The following is a 25845-nucleotide window of genomic DNA, read 5'->3' as shown; positions in this document are numbered from 1 at the left end:
TTAAATACAGAAATTTGATACTTGAAATTTTGATTTTTTTTAATTTTTTATTGATATTTATAAAATATAACTACTTAATCTATAAAATTTAATATTGTATAAGTCAATTCGCATAAATAAATAAATAAATATAATTTTATAAAAATGAAGTGTCCAAAATTAATAATGAAAAAGTCAGAATGTTAACTGATTTTTTCTATAAAAATTAAAAATCAAATTATATATTCAATTTTTTATATACTCATATTAATTATATTCTTTTATTTTTTTTATTTTTAAAATAAACTCACACCCATTATAATAATTGGAAGTTGTAGCATGATTGGCATCTTATAATATATATATATATAAAGTATACAATGGTCTTGCCCTATAATGTTTAGGTATACTGCCTCTTCACTGTAGCTTTCCACCTTGTCCCTCGACTCACAATAAAATAAATAAAATAAAATAAAATATTCCACCTCCTTTATAATTAGATATAAAAAAAGTAAAAATAAGAATATATTATAGTTTTATTAATTTTTTTAAAAAAATCCAATAGCAATTCTCCTAAATAAAATAATATTTTTACCAAATTTTAGTCTTAATTTGTAACATTCTTAAATGCTTTAATAAGTTTGAATGTTTATTTTGTTCAAAGAATTTTCTCTATAAAACTTGAAAGTATGACACTAGTTTAATCAAGCAATAAATAAAATTTCGCCATCTCAGTGTTATTTTCTTCTTTTTGTTTAAATGGGTGCTATGAATAGTTAGATAAAGCACAATGGATCAGAGTTCCGTAATTAGGGCGAGTAGTATTCGGTTCAAATTGAAAAAATCGATCGAACCGAATTAATTTTAAAATTCGGTTCAGTTTTTTATTCAATTCGGTTCGATTCGGTTTTTAATTTTAAAAATTTTGATTATTTAAGTTTGGTTCTGTTTTAATCATAAAAAAATCGAAAAAATCGAACCGAATCGATTAGTAATAATAATATGTTATTTTTAATAATATAGAGAAATTAAATTATATTAAAGTTAAAATATTTTAATTAAATTTTAAAATATAAAAAATAAAGTGTAAAAAATAAAAAAATTATTAAAAATCGAAATCGATGAAACCGAACTGAATCGAACCGAAACAGACCGGTTCGATTCAATTCGGTTTTGACCAAAATCGATTCGATTCAGTTTTTATAAATACTAAAATTTCAATTTTCGATTTATTTAGTTCGATTTGGTTTTAAATCGAACTGACGGAATGCTCACCTCTAGCCGTAATGTTAATACTGAATTAAAAAATTTTAATAAATAAATTAAATCAAATAAATTAAATAATTTAATTTAATTAAAATTAATTCTACTTATAGATTTAAATCGAAAACTGCTCAATAATGATAACCTCCAAAGGTTGGATTTGTTGAGTGATGAAATTGACTATACAACACAAGCAAAAGATATATAATATCTTGAGATTTAGAGAGGTGGAAGAGACGTATGACCAACCTCCATGGCCATGGCCTCACAGCAAAATCTTCCTTGTCCAAAATTAAAGGAGAAGGTGACTAATTCAATTCACCCCCCCAACCACTTTATATTTTCTTTGGACATCTCTCTTTCATGGATTTTGACTTTCCTTAGGGCCAAGCTATTGTGGAGGAAGTTGAATTTCATTCTACCTACATTGTTAGTAACTAATTAATCTCATTAAATCACTAATTAGTACTTTAATTTAAGAAAAAATTAATATTTAGTCATTATAATATAATAAAATTCACTAATTGATCCAACAATTTTAAAAAATATATTAAAATATCTTTAAAATTTTAAAAATTTTACTAATTAGTCTATCCATTAGTTTTGATCGTTAAATATTAAAAAAATCTAAAATATTAATTAATATTTTTTTAAAATTTCTAAAACATAAAGTGATAAAATTTTTAAAATTATAGGAATTGAATAGTAAAATATTTAATAAAAAATTAATAAAGAGATTAATTAATAAAAATTTTAAAATGTTATTGGTTAGAAATATTTTAATATAATTTTTAAAATTGAGAATTAATTAGTAAATTTTTTGGATTAAATATTATGTTTTTTTTTAATATAAGAGATTGAGAGAGTGGTTATTAAAATTTGGATCAACACAATTAATTATAAATATTTATTAGTAAAAATAAAAAGTTATTATTTAATTTTTATAATTTAATGAAATTAATTATTTAATATTTATATTTAAAAAATACTTTAGTTAGTCCCTGCTTTTGTAAACAATTAATTGTTTAGTCTATCACCTAAATTACAATTTACAAAGACAGAGTAATTATTATTTCAAAATTACAAGATTATTGTGATTTTAAAATTATAAAAATTAAATAATTATAATTTTAAATTAAAAAATTAAATTTTAAAATTATGTAAATTAATTAGATATAAAAGATATTTTAGTTATTTTATAAATTATTAAAAATTTAAATAAATAAATAAAAATTAAATAATTAACTGGTTGAAAAAACACAAATTAAACCTTTAACGATAATAAAATGAAAATAATTGAATTTCATTTTTTTAATAATTAATATTAAATTATAATGGATAAGTGGTAATAAATTATATTAAATATATTTTAGATATTCGGTATATTATGTTGATATTAATAAAATATTAATTTATTATAAAATATATATGAAATAATTTAAATCATAATTTTTAAAATATAATTAATTTTCATGCATTTATATATTTTTTCTTCTATACTAATGAGTATCGTAGCTAATTTAATTATTATTTTATAGTATTTTTAATTTATTTAATATGTTTAATAATTTTAAATAATTTATTAATGTAATTGTAATTTAAAAATTACAATTAGTAAGTTTTAAAATGGTAATATAATCTAAATATAAAATTAAAGTCAAATTAGCTATTAATACAAAATGTTTTGAATCAATCAATTATTATTATTTTTTTAAATTTACCAAACACTTTAATTTAACGTCTTTCAATTATTTAATGCTAAACCTAATACCTTTTAAAATGAATAAAAATAATTTTTTCAATATTCAAATAATTGTTTTGATAATTTAATTTCTTATAAAAAATATATTTTAAAAAATTTTATTTAGAGTAAATTCAAACGAATATTTTAATTGTTTTTATGGTATAAATTCACGGACAATTTTGACCATTAGAAAAAAAAAAAAAAAATCTTGGATGGACCATTCAACAACTCCATTATCTTGGTCGAATGAGTGCACATGCAAATGAAAACGACACGAAACGTTTCTTTCCATTGCTTGACTTGTAATTTCTTTTAAAAAGGAATTTTTACTTACCAATAATACTAAAAAAAAAGAAAAAATTATAATGAAGGAAATGGACAAACTAAACTCATTAAAAAAGAAATTAGAAGAAAAAGTCTATATCTTATGATTACATAAATCTGTTAATGATATGAAAATTGCACAAATTACAATTGCATATGCATCCAAAGTTTGGAAAGAAAAGAGGAACTAGCTCCACTAATTGCTATTCTGTAATTGTCTTTACATGTTATTTTCAATATCCTTTTCTTGTATTACCAAATCTAGCAAACTTACAAAATCTATTACCTGCATTAAATATAAAGAAAAATTACTATTTACTCTTTATAGTATGAAAAAATTTACTAATTGATTCATCAGTTTTGCAAATTCATCAGTTTTGCAAAATACATTAAAGTGTTGATAATATTTTAAAAAATCTACTAATTAGTCGCTCCATTAGTTTTACCCATTAAATATTATAAAAAAATTAAAAAAATTAATTAATAAATCTTTTAAAATTATAAAAACTAAATAATAAAATATTTAATGATAAAATTAATAAATAAACTAATTACTAAATTTTATTTAATATTTTAATATATTTTTTAAAATTGAGTAATTAAGTAATGAGTTTTATTATATTATAAAAATTAAATAATAATTTTTTTAATATGATTGATAAATTGTACAGCTAAAGATAACCACTATGAAAAATAAATATCTAAAAAATAAGTATATCAAATGTATTTAATAATTTTTTAAAAATATATATTTTTTAAAATAAAAGTTCCAAACTCAATAGTATGATCTCAATGAAGAATTTAGATATATGTCTCAGAGAAAAACTTATCTATACTCCAAAACATAATAAAATGATAAAATTTATATAAAAATTAAATAAAGTCCACTTATTTATATATTGAATTTTCTATAAACAGTGTTTAAGAAGAATCGACATTTGTGTCTCATCCCATAGCCGTGACAAATCATTCCAATTCGGAAATTCTATCAATTTCTTACATAAACACAAACGAGTTACGAAAGAAACAGACAGAAATTAGGTAAAGCTATTAAATGTCCTTCACCTAATTTGTTGATGAGGAAACATAACATCCACACCATTTTTAAAATTACCCGATATATATAACTCATTTTTCCTACCTAAAAAAATTTTAAAATATTAAGGCCTAGTTTAATTTAAAATTACCTATTTTCAGATAACTTAATTTTCTGAGAAATATATTTCCGCGAAAGTTAATTTTTAGAAATATAATTTAGATGTGTATGGTTGATATGTTGTTTTTTAAAAAGTAAATAGAATATAACTATAAAAATAATATAAATATTTCCAATCTAAATATATGTATAATAATTAAAATATAATATTTAATTTAATAAAAAAATTATATATCGACAAATATTCAAATTTTAAAAATTAAATATTCAACTCACATAATAATTAATATATAATTTTTTTATGATAATAATAAAAAATATTTATGTTTAATTTAATTAATTTCTTTCTTTATTTGAATGAATATATAACTTAAATAAAAATTTTCACATATTATTATTCATCAATAAATATAATTTTCAATTTTCTACTAATTTTTATTTAAATATTTAATTATAAAAAAATAAAAAATAAAGAAAATAACTTAAAATTATTTTAATTGGAGAGGAGAATTTAGTTTTCTTATAAAAAGAAAGTAACACAAATCAATTTTTCGAAAATTATAAAATCACACAAACCAAACAAATCAATATTTTATATTTTTTGAAAGGTTAAATTTTCCTTACTAAATTATTCCGACTAAACATAGCCTAAAATTGAGTATGCAAAGGATAATCAACTTAGAGGCAGCGAGGGACCTAACACCTAAGGAAAAGGGCAGTGAGCAGTGAGGGAAGATTCGTCGGGTGATGGGAACAAGTGAAGGTGGGTAGTTACTAGTTAATGCAAGTAACAGACAGAAAAAGTGGAAACTATGACGTGGCAAACAGAGATCACCGAGGTTGGAACAAGTTAACGTAACAACTGCCGGGTTTTGAGGAAGTGGGCTGTTACGGATGGAGAAATTGGTGAAGATTCGAGAGGTAGCTGGAAAAGAAGGAAAAGAATCACCGAGGCCGAGACTTGGGCCTGGGGTGGTCAGTGGGGCTGGAGCCAGGTGTCTTTGTCTTTTTTTATGATGATTTTAGGTATAGTTTAATGCAACTTATTTAGGACATTGATTGTGGAATCATTAGTTTTTGGTGAAATGCACTTTTAATTTGCATATCAGGCCACGAGACAAAATATTCTATTTGTACTGGGCTATTAAGTGTGGACAACAATAAAGGCCATTTGCATTTAAAGATCGATGGTTAGGTGACCATAATCCATAAGCAATTCCATCTACCCAATGGAAAAATTAGACTTCTTAACTAACCTTGTTAAATGTTAAACAAATAAGTTTCTATGTGGAGTTATGTGAGAGGCAAAAGAAAGAAAGAAATCCCAAGCAAATGGATTCGGTAATAAGATTGTAGAGTAAAATTGTTACTATTGATATTCAAATTATAAATTATCCTCATGCAGGAACAAAAAATAGTACTCAAGTCGATGTGATAATGAAATTACCTTAATTTTGTTCACAAAATTGTACGAATAGAACTTTATGGCTTGGTGCTTAATTGCACAGAATTGGGCTTACCATGAATGCGCCATTTTCATGCTGGCTTCTATGCTCATGACCTTGCCTCCGAATCTTCTTTCATCCTTGTGTTTGCCAAACAAAGAACCAATGTAATTTAGATTGGTAGCTGAACATAAAATGCCAAGCCCCACAACGCATTGGCTCGAAGGTATAGCAATAAATCATGCATTTAAGCTTCCTTTTTGAGCTTTAAGAATATTGAAATTTAGTTGAAATGACTAGCCAACTATCAGACCCAGAAACTCTCCATCAAAGCAAGGACCACCATACACAAAAGGGAAGCATCAAATTTTCACTTTATTCTCATAAGAATGTGTTTCTCCTTCAGATCCATCAAGCAGCAAGGGAAATATCTTCTCTTTGTCGACAGACATCTGAAAATAAAAGGGTGACCAGTCATTGATATCAATCATATCTTCATGATTCATGACTCCTTTGTGACTTGCAACTTCTAAAAATAATTCACATTCTCATCTCACATAAACAAACCGTGACCAAGCCTTTGCTTTTGGGTAATTCAAGAGCATAAGTTTATGGACGATGATAGCCTGAGGAGCCACTTACTGGTATTTGTGTTTTGGCCCTAAATAAAAATTAAGACCAGAGGAAAAGACGGCATCCGTGCCAGGGCAAATTAATGCTGCTCCTCATTCAGAACCTCTCATAAACCAAAGGAGATCTTGAAGGAGAAAGGACAATTTTTAAGAAAGGTTCGCATATGGTGTCAGTCTGAATATTCATCCAAATTTAGATGGTTGCCGTGTTTTTTATGGAAAAAAAAAGAAAAAGAAAATTCGTAATAAGCCGTGTTTTTTATGGAAAAAAAAAAGAAGAAAATTCGTAATAACTGCAACTATATCATCCTTGACTTCAAAAAAACATTCTACAAAACCATGGCTCCTGATTCTAGGTGAACGGGACAACTCAAGTGAGGGTAGAAATGGAGGACATTATGAAAAGAAGGAATTTAATCCACTCTCAGTAAGACCGTTATCCAGCCTCAGTTTCCAATTGCCCTGTATTTAAATCCTCAAAACTCTGCAAGAGAATTACCATGGCTATATTACTAACATAGCAAAAATTCATTTCATCTCAGAAGCTAAAAGAATCATACCTTCTCTTGGCTGCTCACAGGAACAGCTTACTGAGCAGCAAAAATTTCTTATCCAGTCCATTATTACAAAACAAAGAAAATGAAAAGGCTTGCCTAACATTGATGTGTCTAACCCCTTAGGACAGAGTTCATCAAACTTCAGGAATTGAGATATTTGCAACCAACTGATGCGTTTTCCTCTTCTTTTCAGACAAAATGACAGCAATCTATTAAAATATAGAAACTAACGATATATTATGAACTGTACACAAATAGCCATAGTTGCAAATCCAATTCAGCACTGAATTCAAATCCAATTTAGCATTGAATTGGCCAGAGGTCTGGGGCTCCAAAGGCGGGCTTAGGGCAAGAGCCCAAATTTTTTAAAGACTATTTTATTTTTTTGTATTTTAACTGAACTTAATATTTTTCTAATATATTCTATTTGAAAACTCACATAGAATTTTTCTAATATATTCTATTTAAAAACTCAAAAAAAAAAAAGAAATCTAACCATCGTGGATATAGCCAAATTGGTAAACAAAATTAAATTTGTGTATTGGTTGTGTTGATTTTTTTTCGTACTTATTTTTTGAATTATATAATTGTTCGATTCTTAACACAATCTTGGCTGGGTACCAGAAGATTCGATACAGTAACTGGCATAGCAACTGGCATAGCAAATGATATAATCTTGTTATATTTAAGATGATTGCATGCGTAGCAAAAGGAGAAACGGAAACAGCAAGAAGAATGTTGCAGGTTTGGAAAATGATTTCAGCCAGCTAATACGGTTTTAAACTTGTAAAACGAAAGAGAATATTAAGATCAGAATTTTCAACATATTGACTATTTCAAATATACTCTAGCATGGTCACTTGATATGAACTAGTAAATGAGGTAGATATGACCTGCATCTCCCTTTAACTTCATAAAGAAAGCATAATCTGATATTTTGAGGTCACCAACAACATTTTATGTCAACTTATTCCTCCAAATAAAAAATTTTATAAAAATTTAATTTAATTTATTTAATTTCTATAAATTTTCTTACTTGGAGTAAAAAAAGTAATTTATTTTTTAATTTGCAAGATTTCATTTTTAAAAAGACATAAAATAATGCATGATTTTATAAGATTCTTAATTTTTTTTTTTTTTTATAAAATGAATTATGCCAAAAGAAAAGAAGGGATTAGAAATCCAAACTCGAATTCAATTTTGGCATCAATAACAGTGTCCGCAGAAATAAAATTACATGTAGAGATGTAAAAGAGTACTTGGAAATTGTAAACTCACATCTTGGAGCATAATTTCTCTGTAGAGCAACCGTAGCAGATTCCTGTAATTTATCATTATCAAGATCTGTAAATCTTACTCTTACTTTGCAGCCGATCCTACAAGAAAAGTTGAAAACGAAATAAATTTATCTGGAATCAAATATATAAGTGGGCCTTTTTCAGTTCTAAACGAGGGAGGGTTCTACATCTGAGATTTTCAACTGATAAATTCCAGAGATTCTTTTTCCATGCCAAAAATCTCCACGGAGACCGACATTTGAATACAAACCTAAATAAGAATTCGCAATAAAATCGGAAATAACACAATTGAATTGTGCATATCAAATGGAATGAAATAGCGAGAATCCTTTGTTAAGTGCAGAAATTAGAAGGAAACGAAATGCCTTGGGTATCTCAAGATGCTTTAGCCTTGAATCGAGTTCTAGAGGGCCGAACACTGCAGAAACCTCTGGGAAACGAATGGCGGGTCGGAGATGGAAGTTCAGAGCTAATTTGAGAACTCATCCTCTTCATCGAAGTTTAGGCATATGAAATTGGCAGCTCCACCGATTGAGCCAAAATCGCAGCCTCCGGTGCAGGTGACTCTAGGTGGATTTCGTTGATCGAAATAGAGTAGAAGAAGAGAAAGCATCAAACTCTTTCAGGCGCCACAAATCGATTCAATTTGAACTTTTCGCGGAAAAATTAAAAAAAGTAGCTACTCATCTATAGCTAGCCACAAACCGACGTCGTCTCTTGAAGTAGGCTTTCGGAGTTCAAGCCCAGCCCACTATACCACTCCAGTTAGTAGATTTCTTTTTTCTTTCAACTTTAGCACTAAATATTTTTAATTTAAAATTTTAATTTTAAAATTGATAAAAAACTTATTATGAAGCCTATTATAGACATGGATGAGGTCTTGCTCCATCATAGGAATCGACTGAAGAGTTCTCTTTGAATTTAATTTCGATTTCTATTTAATTTGACCTATGTTAGTTTCATTAAGTTGATTAAATTAAACAATAAAATTTTTTATATTTTTTTAGAACTTAATTTCATTTAAAATTGTATTAAATCAATTGAAATTCACTTGCTACATTGGCTATGGTTAATAATTGTTTTTTAAAAGTATCACTATTATTTAAGAATTTAAAAATCTTCAATCTTCCATTGAAAATTGATGATATAATCTCTTATTTTAGCAACCAATTTCATAGCACGGTGAAGGCACTTATAAAGGTTGACAGTAGCCTTTTCTTCCTCTTTCACCGGCGTGGATGTCTAAGTATCCCTAGAGACGGAGCCCTCCTGTCTTGATTTGGCTTCCCTTCGCATATTTCTCGCCTGATAGCGTTGTCTGGGCGTGGTGGTTGTTTCGCTGCTCTAGTCTACTGGATCACAATTGGTGTTTTGGTGGTCGACACCTTGTGGCTGGATTGTTGGGTTGGTTTGTTTGCCCAGTTCTAGCTAGGGCTTCATTTTGTTATGGGTTGAGTTGTATTTTTTTGTGTCTGGAGTTTTGTAATGCTCTTTGGGCTTTTTAAGCCTTTATTAATGAATTGTTTACCTTTGGCCAAAAAAAAAAAAAAATCGCAGCACATGCCAGAATTAATTAAAGGGGATTAAAAGATTTTTTCTAGGCAAAGAAGGGACCAAGTTCAAGAATGAAACCTGAGAGAAGTACATAGGTGTGGGTACTCAGTTTGCCCAATGCCCATCATCCGAAATATAGAAGAGGATGACTTGTGATCACATTATCCAAACAAATGGGATATGGTGCATATGTGGCAACACCCTAGTGGATGAAACTACTGGCATTGTTTTCCAAGATGAGATAATTTTCCCAAAATCAAAAAAGAAAGAAAGAAAATTCTGTGTTCATTAATTCAAAGCCTCTCAATCTCTCAGTCGCTGTCTTTCCTTTAACTCATTAACTTTTGTTTGCCATTAGAGAGGAGGGAGAGAGAGTGAGTAGTGAGGCAGAACATGGCTAGCTGCAGCATGGCATCTGCTGCTTCAGGTTTCTTGTTAACTCCTAATGTTGCAGCCAATACCAATTCAGGTTCTAGGAGCAGCAACTTGGTATTCTTCCCTTCAAAGAACAATAATCCAAGGCTTGTTGTGAGGGCAGCTGAGGAGGATGCAACACCAGCACCACCTGCCACCGCCGCAGCAACACCTACTACCACCACAAAACCAGCTGAAGGTGAAGCTCCAAAACCTAAGCCACCACCGATTGGACCCAAGAGAGGAACCAAGGTAAGTTCAATGGTTCAGTCTTAAATATAAAATCCTGCTGCCACCAATAGACAACTTCCATAGAACAGTCAAGGATGATTCCCAATTTACAAAACAATAGTACACCACTTGAACTTCTCTGGTTGAACGATTACACTGCATAAGAAGGGTCGAACTCGAGCTCTTCCAGCTCCAGAGATGACTCTAGTACTAATAAGATTTGCTTGTTGAATGATTACGCTGCATAAGAAGGACAAAGAAGATGCATATTACAACCACATAGTCTAGCAAATAACATGAAACTGATGTTTAAATGTGTCTGAATACACAGGTGAAGATTCTGAGGAGGGAATCTTACTGGTACAATGGCATAGGATCTGTTGTAGCTGTTGATCAGGTTAAGCTCTCTTCCTCTCCCTTTTTTGCTGTAAAATTTTAGTTTTGGTGTAGTTATTTACTGCTGATATTGCATTGGACAGGATCCCAAAACTCGCTACCCAGTTGTGGTTCGATTCGACAAAGTTAATTATGCTAATGTATCAACAAACAACTATGCATTGGATGAAATTGAAGAAGTTAAATGAGCGTTATGTGTTCTTACTGTAATTTTGATTTTTCATATTACTCCATTGTCTAGCTTAAGCTTTGTCTATGTCATGAATCTGTATCATATACTCACTAGCGATTCTGTGTTTTTTCCTTTGTTATGTTGCATTTCCTGCTGCTGCTGCCAACTCAAATAGAGAACTGCTTAATTAGGGACCTAATTGAACAAGGTTTACCGTTTTTTTTTATGCAACCTCTCAAAAGAATTGAATGGAAAAGCTTGCAAAACTAGTAACTCTAAATTTGGATAAAGGGATTGATGTAGGAAAACTAGGAATACTATAAAACATTTACAGTACAAAATTTGTAAGTTCTTGTTCATGTTTATTGCAGAAAACTAGGATGTGCTTGATTGTGCTTCACAATAAATTTGTGAGATATTGTTCATGTTAATTGAAGAAATCATGGCCTAAGTCTCTAAAGGATGCTCTAGAAGCATATGTTTGAGTATCAGGAAGTCATGATATAGTCAAAATTCTGCTAGGATTGAGTTAGGATGGGCTTTACAGTATATGGAAGACCGACTTTTTTTTTTTTCCGACTATATTGAAATTTGACATCTCTCTGCCCCCGAGATGACTCTAGTTCTAATGACCCAAAGCCCATTGGTCCTAAAAGGGAGTGCAATATAAGAACTTCTTAAAGAGGTCACGATTTTATTACTTGCCCAAACATGTTTAACTTCAAAATTTTGTTATGGATTAAAAATTTTCCTATAACCCACCTGCTAAGAAAGGATATGTTGAAGCTATTCCATCAAGTGGGTTGAGGTCGATTATCTAAAAAAAGAGTGATTAATATAATGAATTAATTATAAAATTTGGAGGCTCTGTAATTCTCTAAAGCCATAGACTATGCAGTGTGCTGTTTGAATATCAAAAAATTTCTTCAACTGCTGAGTAGGCTCTCTCTTCTCAACAAGATGGTATGGAGACCTATGTGTCTGTTTTGCACAAGTACATGGTCAGTGCCGTGGGGAAGTTGCATTGATAATAACCTAACGCCTCCATTTTAAATTTCTGTTCAAACGTACTCTTTTTCTCGTCAACCAAGCCTCCATTTTAGACTGTCAAAGCCATCAGCAATCCACTAGACAGTCAAAGTAGTCTATCAGAAGGAAAATGAATATGATTCTTCCAACCAAAGCTCCTAGACACAAGTATAAAATTGAGGTTGGCAAGGGAGAGAGGAGAAGAACAAACATCTGCTTCCACAAAATGGAAGCAGTCAAGCTACTGGGAGCTTGGCCAAGTCCCTTTAGTTACAGAGTCATTTGGGCTCTGAAACTCAAGGGAGTGAGCTATGAATACATTGATGAGAATATCTTTAACAAAAGTGAGATGCTTCTACGGTACAACCCAGTTCACAAGAAGATTCCTGTGTTGGTTCATGGTGGGAAGCCGGTGGCTGAGTCCATTGTCATTCTTGAGTACATAGAAGATACTTGGCCTCAGAATCCCTTGCTCCCAGAAGACCCTCATGAGAGAGCAATGGCTAGATTCTGGACCAAGTTTGAAGAGGACAAGGTAATTATTTTTTCTAATAAATTAGAATTCCTGAGCCTTGAATGATCTGAAATCAGCTAATTTATTAGTAATTTGAGTGTTGCAGACCCCAACTTTCTTTGCTTTCTTTCGAACTGTGGGAGAGGAGCAAGAGAAGGCTGTAAAAGAAGCAAAAGAACTGCTGGAAATCGTGGAAGAGAATGCTCTTGGGGATAAGAAATTTTTTGGTGGTGACAAGATTGGATTGGCTGATATAGCATTTGGATGGATAGCTGGCTGGCTTGAAGTCATGCAAAAAGCAGTCGGTGTAGAGTTACTGGAAGCTGACAGGTTCCCTCGTTTACAAGCTTGGATGAAGAATTTCAGGGAAGTTCCTGTCATCAAGCAAAACCTTCCTGACTATGATGGAATGCTAGCTTATTTCAGATGTCGACGAGAAATGTTTATCGCATCAGCAAGATCACATACAATGTGATTATTTCACAAACAAATTAATCTTTTATCATCTCGATGGGTAAAATGCATGTGGGATAGAATCACTCTCAATATGAGACAATGACTTCTATGTGTTTGATAAAATTCTAATATAACTATTCGTTGTGATTATAGCTTTGTGTTCTGCAGCCCCTTTTTGACATTCTAATGTTATCAAGAATTTTCTATCATTTCCGTTTTACGAAATAAGGGTTAATTTCATTTATTAAGTATTCAATGCCTCTAACCCTTCTTGATCATTGCATCCATTGATTTTGGTTTCTGCCGAAGTGACAATAAACATCTTATAAGGTTCTTTCTCAACGTTGTTCAAACTGTGAACAATAAGTAAATTCTAAATTTGTCAAGTTTTAGTACTTGAAGCTGTCCCTGTTTTTTACATCAATAATTAGGTAAATTATAATTTAATCTCTAAAGTTTAAAATAATTAATAAATTGATCTTTATATTTTTAAAATTAAATACTTAAAATTTTAAAATTTTATCGGAGCTAATACTCATGCAATTTTGAGAGGTAATTTTTCACAATAAAGACTAATTTTTTTATTTTCCATATTTTGCCGATATGGGACGAGGAATGTGGAAAAGCAATTAAATATCCTGCTAAATTTGTAATGTTCTATATTAAATCGGATACAATTATTAAGTCAAAATCGAATCCTTTCGAATACAATTGTCAAGTTAAGACTGAACTCTCGAATATTATGGTTCACTAGTATTTTAGATAGTTTTTTTCAGAGTTTCACTAGCTCTACATAATTTTAGGTGGTTTTAATATCAATTAAAACAGTGTAGCCCAAACTTACTTAAATAATTTTTAAACATATTTTTCACTTAGTGTAAAATCATTAATTCAAATTATTTAATATTTTTTTTGCTAGTTATTATATATAATTTTAATTTTTTATACTTTTATCAATTTTAATTTTTCCTACTTTTCGTGCGGTGGCCAAGCAGCCGGTAACTATTATATATAATTTTAATTTTTTATATTTTGCAAAAACGTGGAATATGAGTAAACAGCAGAATAGCAGAATATCACATAATGTATTAAACAAAATTATGTTATATAATTTACAAAAGTATTTATTGTTTATACTTAAAATTGCATATTTTGACCCTCAATTGCTATATAATGTGATTTGGCTTGATACATTTGTAAAATTTTAGTATTAAAATTATATAAACAACAAATACATGTCGTGCGATATAATATAATTAAATTTCAATATATTTGAATGTAAAAAGTTAAAAGTAATAGGTAATATGCAAATTGAGTGATTATCTTATAATTTAATAAGAAATATTCATGAAAACAAAATATTTAAAATAACAAAATCATTTTAAGGAAAATAGAAAAATATGTATTTAAAAATTTTTATTTTGAAAAATATGATTTCACCTCATACCATAACAAGCTTAATAATTGTTATATTAAATAATTATATCAAAATATATACATAATTAATGCTATGTTCACATGAAAAACTTCTTTCCAAATTGTTGCTTTCAATTGTCGCTTCCAATTCTGAAAAAAATGCAGGTGGTCCAGAAGTATTTATTTATACGCTCAAGAGACTAATAAAGGATGCCAATAATTAAGAAACAAAAATGGAGAGTTACGTTCAATGTGGAACATCATCCTTGCTGCTTCCTTTGTCCTTCACTGTCTTAGCGCTATGCTTCATCATCTTCTTGTTGAACCGATCTCCACTAAGAAGCAAGAAAACCTTACCACCATCTCCACCCGACTTTCCAATTATCGAAAACCTCCACCAAATTGGGTTGCACCCTCATCGCTCTCTTTGATCCTTAGCTCAAAACCATAGCGACGTCATGTTGCTTCACTTCGGTAGAGTTCCAGTTCTTGTTATCTCATAAGTTGAAATGGCACGCGAGATTACGAAAATCCATGATTTTGTGTCTGCAAATAGACCTAAAACAAAAATGAAAGAGAAACTTCTCTATGACCATAAGGATGTGGCTGCAGCTCCTTATGATGAGTATTGGAGATAGATGAAAAGCTTATGTGCTCTGCATCTACTGAGTATTAAAAGGGTGCAATCGTTTAGGGGCGTGAGGGAAGAAGAGAAGGCTTATATGATTGAGAGCTTGTTCTTCTTCACCCATCAATTTAAGGATGTTTTTGTCTTTTCATTTATTTTTAATGGTTTCTAGTATCAGAAAAATTCTGTGAAGGATATTTTAATATATTTTTAAAAATTCAGAAATTAAATAATAAAATTTTCTAGTAAAAATTAAATAATAATTTTTCTAAAATATAAATATTATATTTTTTTTAAGTTAAAGGATTAAATAAGCCTGTATGCTAAATAGCTAGCTTATAATTAGCTTAGCACGTAGCATTTACTTCGAGCGAATTTGATTTTTTTAAAAAAAAATTTACATTTATATTTATATATATATTTATTGCGGATCCTATTTCATCTAATAACCTTCTTATAATTTCGTTAAAAATTCGATAAATATAAACTTTACGAGCTTAATTAAATTTAAAAAAGTATTATGGGCTAAATTGACAATTGAAATAACATGCAGGGCTTTTTCGTTTTGAGAAAAGCTTGGGCCGTTGAAGGCGAGGATTCACAACAGGAATAGAATGGGCTTTAAGAAGCGTTGGGCTGAAGAGGCTGAACCGAAAGAGCAATGAGGATTCGGTCCATTTCCCAATTTCATTTCCCGCGAAAGTTCGAAGCCGAAGTCTTGGCGCCACCACTCGCGGCCGAAGAGCCTCCGCTGTCAGATTATGCGACGCCCACCGGCAAATCTGTGCGCCTCATTCTTCTTCTGCTTACGTTTCTGTTCTATTTTTATCACTTATTAGGTTTAAATTCTATTCCAGTTTCTCAATCTCTTAGGTTTAGGAGATCAAGTGATCTTTAGATTTTGTTCTAATTACATGTCACATTGAGTTGATCTCATTCTAATTTCCATATCAAAATTTTATGTGTAAACCTACGACATCTAGTTAGGTTTTGATTGCTTATGGGCAGGCAATTATCGAGTCCAATTGCATAAACTTTGTTAGCATCTAATGCTTTGTTGTGATTTCTAATTTTAAGATAGTTCATGGGATGCTAGATCTTCGTTTTAGGTTCCTTTCTCAATTTATGTTTACCTAAGCTTCATTCTCAGCATTGGGTTTGTTTCAAGTGGAGAGAAACTAGAAACTGAGGATAGGTTTGAAGTTTGAAACTTGACATCGGGGAGGTACTTAATTCATAGTCTGTCTCGTGGCTCAGTAGACAGGGGCGAGTTCATGTTCAATTTTTATCACTGCCATTGTATTTTAAATGTCCCAAATTTCCATATGAAATTTACTCTTAACATTACTCTTTTGTTCCTTTTCTCCCTCTTTTCTGTATTGTCACATCCTATCCTGCTTAGTACCCACTCTGTGAATTATTCGAACCTGTGATGATCTGAAATCATTCTATCTATTTCATGATTCCATTTAGATTTTCCTTCACTTGTATCTTTCCCAGTATTTGCAGTATTATTAGAGACATGTCCTAGTGGCTTTGCAGTTTCTCTTGCCTAGTAATTTTAAACCAAAACCCTGAAATAATGCACTTATGTACTTTTTTGACAAGACAAGAGATCTCCGAGGCTAGACTGGTTGCTTGGTCGTAGCTGGCTTGTTTTGAGTTTAGCAAGCACCTTCATGCTTTTAACTGTACATATTGTCCACCTGAACACAGCTTGTGATTCAGCGATATATAATATCAGTCCGCTGTCCTATCTGTACAAGAGGTGGCCTTTTACAACTTGGCATGTCAAAGAGGCTATGGCGGCCTTGATTGAAGGGGTTCAAGTTTGTCGATTTGCCTATTTGTACTTTGCATTGCAATATTTAGTGTTAGAATACTGGATTATGACATCTCAAATACAGTAGGCTGGGCATCATATGTTCGACCACAGTGACCAAATCAAGGTTCTTGATTCACTTGTCATCAGAATTAAGAATAACCTAGATGAATTTTCCCCCCTTTTCTCGATGGAAAAAATAAGTAGAGATGTTAAAATTTTTGGAATAAAGTGTTGCCCGTGAAGAATTGATAAACAAGAAGATGTAGATGTTGAAAAAATAAGATAAAATAATAAAATTTGAGTCGTGTTCAGTCTTAAGGATTTATTTTGTAATCTCTAAGGATTAAACATATCATTTTGAAATTTAATTTTCAGGATCAGGACAACAATTTATCCCTACTTTATAACCCAACAGAAAAAAATGAAAAAAAAAAAAAAAAAATAAAGTAGAAAAATAAAAATCAGATGGAGGTTACCGACCATTATAAACGGTTATAAAAATCTTGAAATAATATAATAAAATCATAATTATTAAATTTAATATTATATTTAAATTTTATAAATAAAATTTTTAATAATCATAAAATCTTTAACACTATAAAAATTTTAACTACCATAAAAATTTTAATTATTATAAAATTTTCAATTATCATAAAATTTTCGGTTACCATAAAATATTTAATGATTATAAAATTTTTAACCAACATCAAATCTTCAACTATCATGAAAGTTTTCAAAATTTAAACTAATTTTACAATATAAGCTTTTGACTCTTCTCCTCCTCTCCATATAAGTTAATTGAAAATTACATTAATGGGTAATCCAAAAACGGACAACAAAGAAATTTCAAGCAGTACGTCCATATATAATTTAGTTTGTCAATGTATTTTTATGGAAAAACATAACCATTAAAATAGATAATCCTACTACACTTAAAAGTACCATAAGATTATTGTACTGCGGTAGTCCTAACAGAGTACAATGGCCTTCAGGGAAACATGATACGTATTTCTAATAAAAAATATTATAAAAGAGTCTTGTTTGTAATAGATAAAGGTTAGGTTTTTCTGAATTATCATGAAGTAGATCAACCATGAAGGTCTGCAAATGAGTTTGTTGCGTCACATGTTTGTGTCTAGTAGGGACTTGGGCAAGTGGACCTGGAGCCTGGAGGATCCCTAGGTTAAGTAAAATCAGAAATGCGATTACTACATAAGCTGAAGCAGTTGGGCCCGTGGTGATGATACTGTGTTAAGGGAGGATGGTGACCATCCCATGTGTTCCATTTACTTTTGTAAGTAATGCTCAGATGAGTAGGAGTTGAAATTATACACATGATCCCAAGGAGAAACGGACACAAAACTGGAGCTGTGAGAGGCTGCCAGGTTTTGGAAAAAACTGAGTTGCTGACTTGAGGAGGTGGTGGTGGAAAGAATGAATGGTATCGACTATCGAGTGGGAGAAACCCTTTTGTAATTTCTGAATCATTGACATGGGGCTCATGTGCGCTGTTTTTAGGCTCTGACAAGTTCGAACTCAGTGGACTATCTGTGGGCTTTTCTTTCCCAATCCTGTTTCTCTAGGATGACCCATAATATACTGATTGGTGTTTGGTGACCTTACTGAAACTCTGGTTTCGTTTTGATAGAGGCTAGTCGGAACTTCTTGATAATATCTGTGATAAGTCATTTACAATCTTAAATATTTGACTGACAACTGGAAACTAGCTAGTTTTTGCACTGGAATTTGAGATACAAAACTGGTTGCTCACTCAAACTAGGACCTAGTCCACTATGCTTCTTGAGTTTCAGTTTAAACTTCAGAGACACCAATAATGCCAGTAATAGGCTTTGGGAATTGGGATCGTGTTTTTGTGGGACTTGAATTGCTGAACCTGCTAGCTCTTGGAGTATGAAAATAGTCATCACCCACATAATAGATAATACATTATTAGAATGATTCATTAAAGCAGAATTTGCTAGTGAAACCTGAGCTTTCCTCTCATTGAGTGGGTGATGTAATTTAATTTGTAGTTTGGTATTTTACAAGTGATGATTGTGTAGAAAATATGATATGATAGAATTAGAATTTTTCTACCTGCTAGAATGACAGAGGAAGATAAGTTGGACTTGTCTTTGAATGAAACAGAATTTCAGGGTTGGTTTAGTTGGTACACCTAGAAAGTTGGAACTAAGACATAAATTATCACATAAAGCCCCCTAGAACAACTGGCTCCTCTGTCTAGCCATCCCCTCAGACTCTACACACAGTTACCCTAAATCTAATACTTGTAGTTGTAGATGGTTGCAGACGCCTCTGTCAGGCAAATATGCCGCTAATTTAGGCATTAACATCCCCTAAACATTTGTTAAGAGTAGAATTTTGCTGATGATCACATTCCCCCTAGCCATGCCTTTTTCAACTCTTCTTTTTCTTCCTCTACTTTAGGCTGCTGTTCGTGTCGCGTTCAGTAAAAACGGTATTTTGTTTTTGCTTTGGAACAGATATCAGTGGTGTCGTGGTGTAGTTGGTTATCACGTCAGTCTAACACACTGAAGGTCTCCGGTTCGAGTCCGGGCGACGCCATTCTCTTTTTTTAAATTTTCTTTTTCCTTTCAGTCTGAGAGTTTATTTTACTTTTTATCTGATATAATACATTGTAATATTATTATTCCTCCTGTGAACAGAAAAGCCTGTGATTTCTTCATGGAGAGCTTTGCGGCTGTATCCATGTGCAAGGCATTTAAGTATTATTATTAATCATAAGTCAAACTAAAAAAATAATGTTAAAGGGAATAGTTGTGTGAGAATGAGTTGGATGTATACACTATTAATAATGCAATAAATTAATATATAATTTAAAATTAAGTATTAAAATTATATTCTACTAGCTAATATATATATATAGTAGTTTTAAGATAAATTTAAATTTATTAAATTTTATTCTTTTACTAAAATTATTAATAAATTTTACTATTATTAACTAGGTGTATCAACTTTCGATGACGAGATAATACAGATTCGTATAATAATAGCAGTAGTAATAGTATTTTGGATTCATATAATAATTTCCCTTAGCGCATCTTGGAACTAGCTATCAATATCATTAAAAGTGGGGGATAAAAGCAAGGTGGTGGAGCTAGGTTTCATTGCCCTTCATGGACCCTACCCATCTGATGATTGAAGTTGATGGGCAAGTTGCTAACCACAACATCTGAATCAGTGGGCCTGTTGCTGGCAAAACTGTGATTGGTTTGGGAAGAATAGGTAAAAAATGTCATGTACCTTAAAAAAGCTATAATACTTGAGGCCGTTTTTTAATTTGAGGATGATAGAACTGAAACACAATTAACATGGGAGGTCTAGTTTCCCTGTAATTAGAGTAAAATAGACAGAATATTCTTTCTTATTTGTTTAAACTGTTTGTCAAACGAAGAGTGGATTTGATTCTTGAATTATTAATGTTCAATTTATGAAATTTAATGATAACTAGGAGAATAGGAAATTCAAATTTCCTGGCGTAATTTGATCCTATTACCTTTAATTGTGTAATAAACATCCTTAGTTTCATCTTTGGCCTTAGTAGCAGTAGAGAATTGGCAAGTTGAGCTTTTATTCCGAGTATGGTGCTTGAAACTTATAGAAAATAGGAGAGCAATTGATTTAAAAGATAAAAAAAAAGAGTCATTTAATTTGCTAACTACAATACAAAAAAAAAAAAAAAAAGAAGCCTCGTCATCCTAAGTTTCAAAAATCAAAATGCCCAAAAATATCAAAACTTTGGGCCTTCGGAGAGGGCTCTGTCTCTGTGCTATCTGTTTTCTTTTGTTTTTTTTGGCTTGTGTATCATGTAATTATTATTTTTTTTACAGCAAGGAAACTCCTGTCTGGTTAGAAACTTTTCTTTTCTCTCTCTTGGGTAGATGATTTAGAACTGTGAAATGCAACGTCTATGGCAAGCTGTTGTTCTCTTCTTTTGGTGCTTAGTTTCATCCTTCCACACCTTGCCAATATCTTGTGCTATTCTCATGGCATCAGAGGATGCACCAGAAAGCCCTCTCCTATTGAACCCAACTGCATACAGCCCAGCATTTCCTTTCCAGCCATTAGGGAATGGTGCCTTTGGGAACCCATTCTTTGAGAAGAATTCACCTTCCTGTACATTATAGAACCAAAGCTAGATTAGTTCATTTATTCAAATAATATTAGAAGAAGCTTCTAAAAACAGTTTTTCTTCTTTTAAAAATGTCAGGGAAATAGGACAAGATTCTGACATTTTTCTGATTATGGGTATTCAAATTTTTGAAAGAAAAGGAGATATCAATATGTTTTTTTTTTTTTCAAAGTCTTCTATCATTATCTCTGAACAGAAGAATTACAACATATTCTCACCTGAAGCCAAGAAGGGACATTGCTGCGGTATCCAGTAGCCAAAACAACTGAATCGATATCAAGAGTTTCACCATTAACAAGTTCAACTTGTCCACGTGAAAACCTCTTGATTCCAGGAACCACCTTAATATCTCCAGATCTGATTTTCTTCAATGCACCAACATCCAGTACAGGGGTCTTCCCCATGGTGTTCTTCAGCTCCAAAGGACCCATGGATGGCCTCTTCAGCCCATATTTTTCTAGGCTTCCGAGAAATATCCATGCTAAAATCAACAAGATCTTATCAACCAGCCAAAGGGGTAGCCATTGCATTAACAGAACAGCCAACTCAAAGGTCGATTTCCCAAGCACTTCTCTTGGCAAAACATGTACCTGGAAACCAAAAACATTAGAACATTCCTGTTAGAATCCTCACTTGGAAGCCACTTTTTTTTTTCTTCATTCACATATATTATTGACAAAAAAAAGAACTAATTTGATAACCTACCGAGCTTCGAACTACCATTGATGGAGAGGCATTGTGGTTGCTAAGATCAAGAGAAACTTCCATGCCAGAATTTCCACAACCCACAACTAACACTCTCTTTCCACGGAATTTCTCACCGGATTTATAAGAACAAGCATGAATAACATCACCTCGGAATTCATTCAATCCTTCAATATCAGGCATTACACACTCTGCATTCTCGCCGGTAGCCACCACTAGCCACCTGCAAATGTACTCAAACTCGGTACGAGCGGAACCACTTGTGGTCTTGACCCTCCACAAGCCACTGGTCTCATCGTACCTAGCTGATTGTACACACTCATTGAATCTTGGGTTGATCTCAAATTGCTTGGCATATGACTCGAGGTACTCAATGAACTGTTTCTTAGTAGGGTATTCAGGGAAGTCTTCAGGGAATGGGAGCTTTGGAAGCTGGCAGAATTGTTTAGGTAGGTGAAGTTTCAGCCTGTCATAGGTTCGTTTTTGCCATAGAGAGGCTATACATTCTTCTCTGTCGAGGACAACGAAGGGTACGCCCTGCTCTCTAAGGCAAGCAGCTGTGGCGAGCCCTGATGGTCCAGCACCTACTATGACCGGACCATTAACCCAAATGCATCGACGAGAGAAGAAATCTTCATGATCAGCTAGGCGAAACAAGTTCTCCATAGTGAAGACTATTACTAAAGATTAACTAGCACAAGGGGTAGGTTGAGAAAACAGTATGGTTTCTGAAAGTGAGTAGGTTTGGAGGATCAAAGAAGAGTTGCAGATAGAAATGATTGTTGGTTATTGTTGTTGCTGTTGTGAAGTGAAATGAGTAAGTTTGGTATGAAAGGAGAAGAGGGAGGTGGGGTGTCCTTAAATAGGGGAGGTAGGATAGAGAGGGTGGGTTCATGTGATGGGAAGTGGAGAGAGAATGCTTTTTGGGGAACTCAAATCATAAGCCTATAGCTGCCTTTTATTATTTTATCAAGGTCTGGTATTATATATTATTGGATCTTATTGTATTATAAATGTACAAGGATTAGCATCTTTTCTGAGTATTATTTTATTCTTTACACAAAATGTGGGTATTTCAATGGTTTTCTTCCTCTCCTTGAATTTCTTTTTCACAATCGTTATTTGCATAATAATAATAATTTAAAAATTAAGTCTTTATTTTGTTCATAATCCATCATCTCCTGGAATTTATGTGCTCAAAAGAGAGAAATGCAGTAAGAATCTTGGACAAATTGATGCTCTTGTTTTGTGTTTTATGAGGGTAAGTGGCAATGGAGCGAATTGGGAGATTGCTCCCCTATTTGAAAGTGACAAACTTTCATCTTATCTGATCTTCGATTTTATCAGACCCACAAAGAGCTAGCAAGTATTGAAAGCTCGATACAATAAATAAATATTTTTTAATGAAAAATCTACTAGAAATAGACATCATGGCAGATGGGAAATGCTGACTAGGACATGCATGATACGCCCACGTGGAGAAGATCAGCCTAGTTGATAAAATGGGGGCCTCATGTGTCAACATCTTGGACCCAAGCATTGGGATTGCAACCTGAAAGGCTGTTTCGGCCCACAAAGCCCATTCTGCCAACCACTCTTACCACACCAAACTGATGCCATGTGGCTCTATATTCTTACAAATTCTATTTTTTATTATTATTAATTTTTACTAGTGTTGTCATTATCATTATTATAATACATAGATATATATCTTTTCTACCTTTCAACCAAACAAACTGTTCTACTTTTTATTTGCGAGTGCCCTCAAGCCTCAGGCCTGTAAAAGTAAAACCCTAATCTTTACACTTGCAAGCTAACTAGGGTTTGTCATTTTGTTTTCAAAAGCTTAAAAGCTAAAGTTCTATGGATAGGGATTTTCCTCAATCAAAATTTTTTAACATTTTTGAAATAACAATTAATGGAATTAAATTAAATTATAAAAAATAAAAACACAATTAAGATCAAAATATTAAATAGTTATAACTGTAATTAAATTAATAGGAAAATACAATATTTTGCAATAATAAAAAAAAGTATATACATATATTTTTTCTTTTATGCTAAAAAAATAAATATTATAGTTTTTAAAAAATAATTATCAATTAAATATACTGCAAAAATTAATAAAATTATTAATATATTGTTAATGCAATTATAATTTGTATTTATAATTCTTAAAAATTTTAATTAGTAGATGTAACTGAATCAATAACAATAATCTTTAAAAATCGTTAATTAAAGCAAATCAAAATGATTAGTATTTAATTTATCAAAATAATTTTGGTTTAATTATTTAATTATAATTGGACAATGTACACACTAATTCCTTTTGTTTTTCTTGTCAATATTAATTGTTTAAGTAATTAAGATTGTGAAAAGATTCATCTTACCTTTTCTAAATTGTAATTAATTATTAGATGATATTAATCGCAAAATAAATATCAATTAAGTAAATTTTTTTGTTGAAATCAATTAAGTAATATTCACAGACTCTTCAGAAGATTTCTAAATATATGATCTTAGAATTTAACTATGACCAATGTTGAGGCCTCTCTCTCTCATGGGTAGTTTTAGGGTTGATGAATTCTCTTAAGACATGTCACGATCATAGTCTATTATAATAATGTAAATAACTTTTAATGGATGAGGATTTTAGGTTGATTTAAGATTAAAATAATAAATTTCGAGAGCTATCTCTACGGATAAAAGCTCAGTTAAGTACTTGACAACAAGGTTGGCAAATATATAAATTCTCTTTTAATTGAAGTGTTAGGATTAAAAGAGAGAATCCTAACAGAAATATTTTAAACTGTAAATAATCAAGAAGGTGTGCATAACTCTTAACTCAAAACAATGAACCAAAGTGCATTATGTTATTCACAAAACCTTGATGTCTGTTCTTCTCTCTTTATATATATATACATACATGGAAGTTGCTAATTTGCTTTCGGTAATCCACAGAAGAGAAGCCTTATCCCCTTTTGGACACGTGTCCTCATCATTTACAAGTAAAGTGGGTTGTTTGCTAGTTATATATATATTAGGGTTAGGGTTAGGGTTAGGGTTAGGGTTTTGTGTACTTTTGAGACGTGAAAGTACAAAAACTTGGAGATAGGGATAGTGCATGATAGAGCTTCGAGTTGGAAAAATGAGAGATGATGATGAATGAGTGCCCCCACCAGTACCAAGGCCACTTGCTGCTGCATGCTCTGAGCATGTGCATGAAACCCTATTCAATCTCTTAAAGAATTCTCTCCTTTTCAGAAAAGATTTGGAGCTATGGTTTTGGAGTTTCTTCTTTTTTTCTCTTTGGAATGAGCAGCAGCACTGTACATGTCATTCTTCCTCTTTCGTATCAAAATTCTTTCATTTTCTTTAAAGAAACAAAGAAAAGAAAAGAAAAGCTCCAAATGGAAAATGACAAGTGGATATGATTGAGAAAGAGGATATGCGCAGAGAGTTATTATCCCATGCATGAATGCTTAATTTATATAAATCTCTCATGGATAGAATAAAATGATACGAGTTTATTTTACTTTAATCAGAAATTTATATTCCAATTTTAAATATAAAATATTTTTAAAAATATTTTATTTTTAATAAATTTATATTTTTAAATAAATTTATCGGTACAAATCTAAATTAGTCCAACTAATAAATTTAAAATACTGAATAATTTATACTATATATATATGACCACTCCACAGTCACCACCAGCCTTGCACTGCTCCACAGCCAGCTTGGTAGCAATTGATGAGACTTATTTTCTCTCTTTTTCAGGATGAGATGGAATAATTTTCTCTCTTTTTCCTTGATTTTCTGTGTAGTCGGCGCTAGCTATACTCGCTAGGAAGGAGAGATAAAAAGGAAGAGAGCCTGCAATTAATTAATGAAATTATAATTTTTTTATTAAAATAGTACTAAATAAATAAA

The 25845-nt window shown here is 31.2% G+C and overlaps 3 protein-coding genes and 1 non-coding gene across 4 annotated transcripts; 3 read left to right on the top strand and 1 right to left on the bottom strand.

Annotated features, from left to right (window-relative positions):
• The first annotated feature begins 10180 nt into the window (after window positions 1-10180).
• On the top strand, window positions 10181-11391 carry LOC110628562 (photosystem I reaction center subunit IV A, chloroplastic). Its single transcript, XM_021775292.2, has 3 exons — window positions 10181-10618; window positions 10929-10994; window positions 11077-11391. Exons 1-3 carry the CDS (start codon window positions 10346-10348, stop codon window positions 11179-11181), a joined length of 444 nt encoding a protein of 147 aa, XP_021630984.1. The 5' UTR covers window positions 10181-10345; the 3' UTR covers window positions 11182-11391.
• Window positions 11392-11535: 144 nt separating this feature from the next.
• Window positions 11536-13314, top strand: LOC110628561 (probable glutathione S-transferase). Its single transcript, XM_021775291.2, has 2 exons — window positions 11536-12729; window positions 12815-13314. Exons 1-2 carry the CDS (start codon window positions 12325-12327, stop codon window positions 13181-13183), a joined length of 774 nt encoding a protein of 257 aa, XP_021630983.1. The 5' UTR covers window positions 11536-12324; the 3' UTR covers window positions 13184-13314.
• Window positions 13315-19545: 6231 nt separating this feature from the next.
• On the top strand, window positions 19546-19619 carry TRNAV-AAC. The gene has a single exon. It is a non-coding gene; the product is annotated as a tRNA-Val (tRNA).
• A 1118-nt stretch (window positions 19620-20737) lies between these two features.
• Window positions 20738-22764, bottom strand: LOC110628745 (probable indole-3-pyruvate monooxygenase YUCCA5). The gene is made up of 3 exons (XM_021775543.2): window positions 21913-22764; window positions 21426-21797; window positions 20738-21189 (listed from the first exon to the last, which is right to left on the bottom strand). Exons 1-3 carry the CDS (start codon window positions 22576-22578, stop codon window positions 20962-20964), a joined length of 1266 nt encoding a protein of 421 aa, XP_021631235.1. The 5' UTR covers window positions 22579-22764; the 3' UTR covers window positions 20738-20961.
• Between the last annotated feature and the right edge of the window lie 3081 nt (window positions 22765-25845).

The sequence above is a fragment of the Manihot esculenta genome, chromosome 12 (assembly GCF_001659605.2).
Source record: "Manihot esculenta cultivar AM560-2 chromosome 12, M.esculenta_v8, whole genome shotgun sequence".
Lineage (NCBI taxonomy): Eukaryota > Viridiplantae > Streptophyta > Magnoliopsida > Malpighiales > Euphorbiaceae > Manihot > Manihot esculenta.
This window is presented reverse-complemented; position numbering and strand designations above follow the sequence as displayed.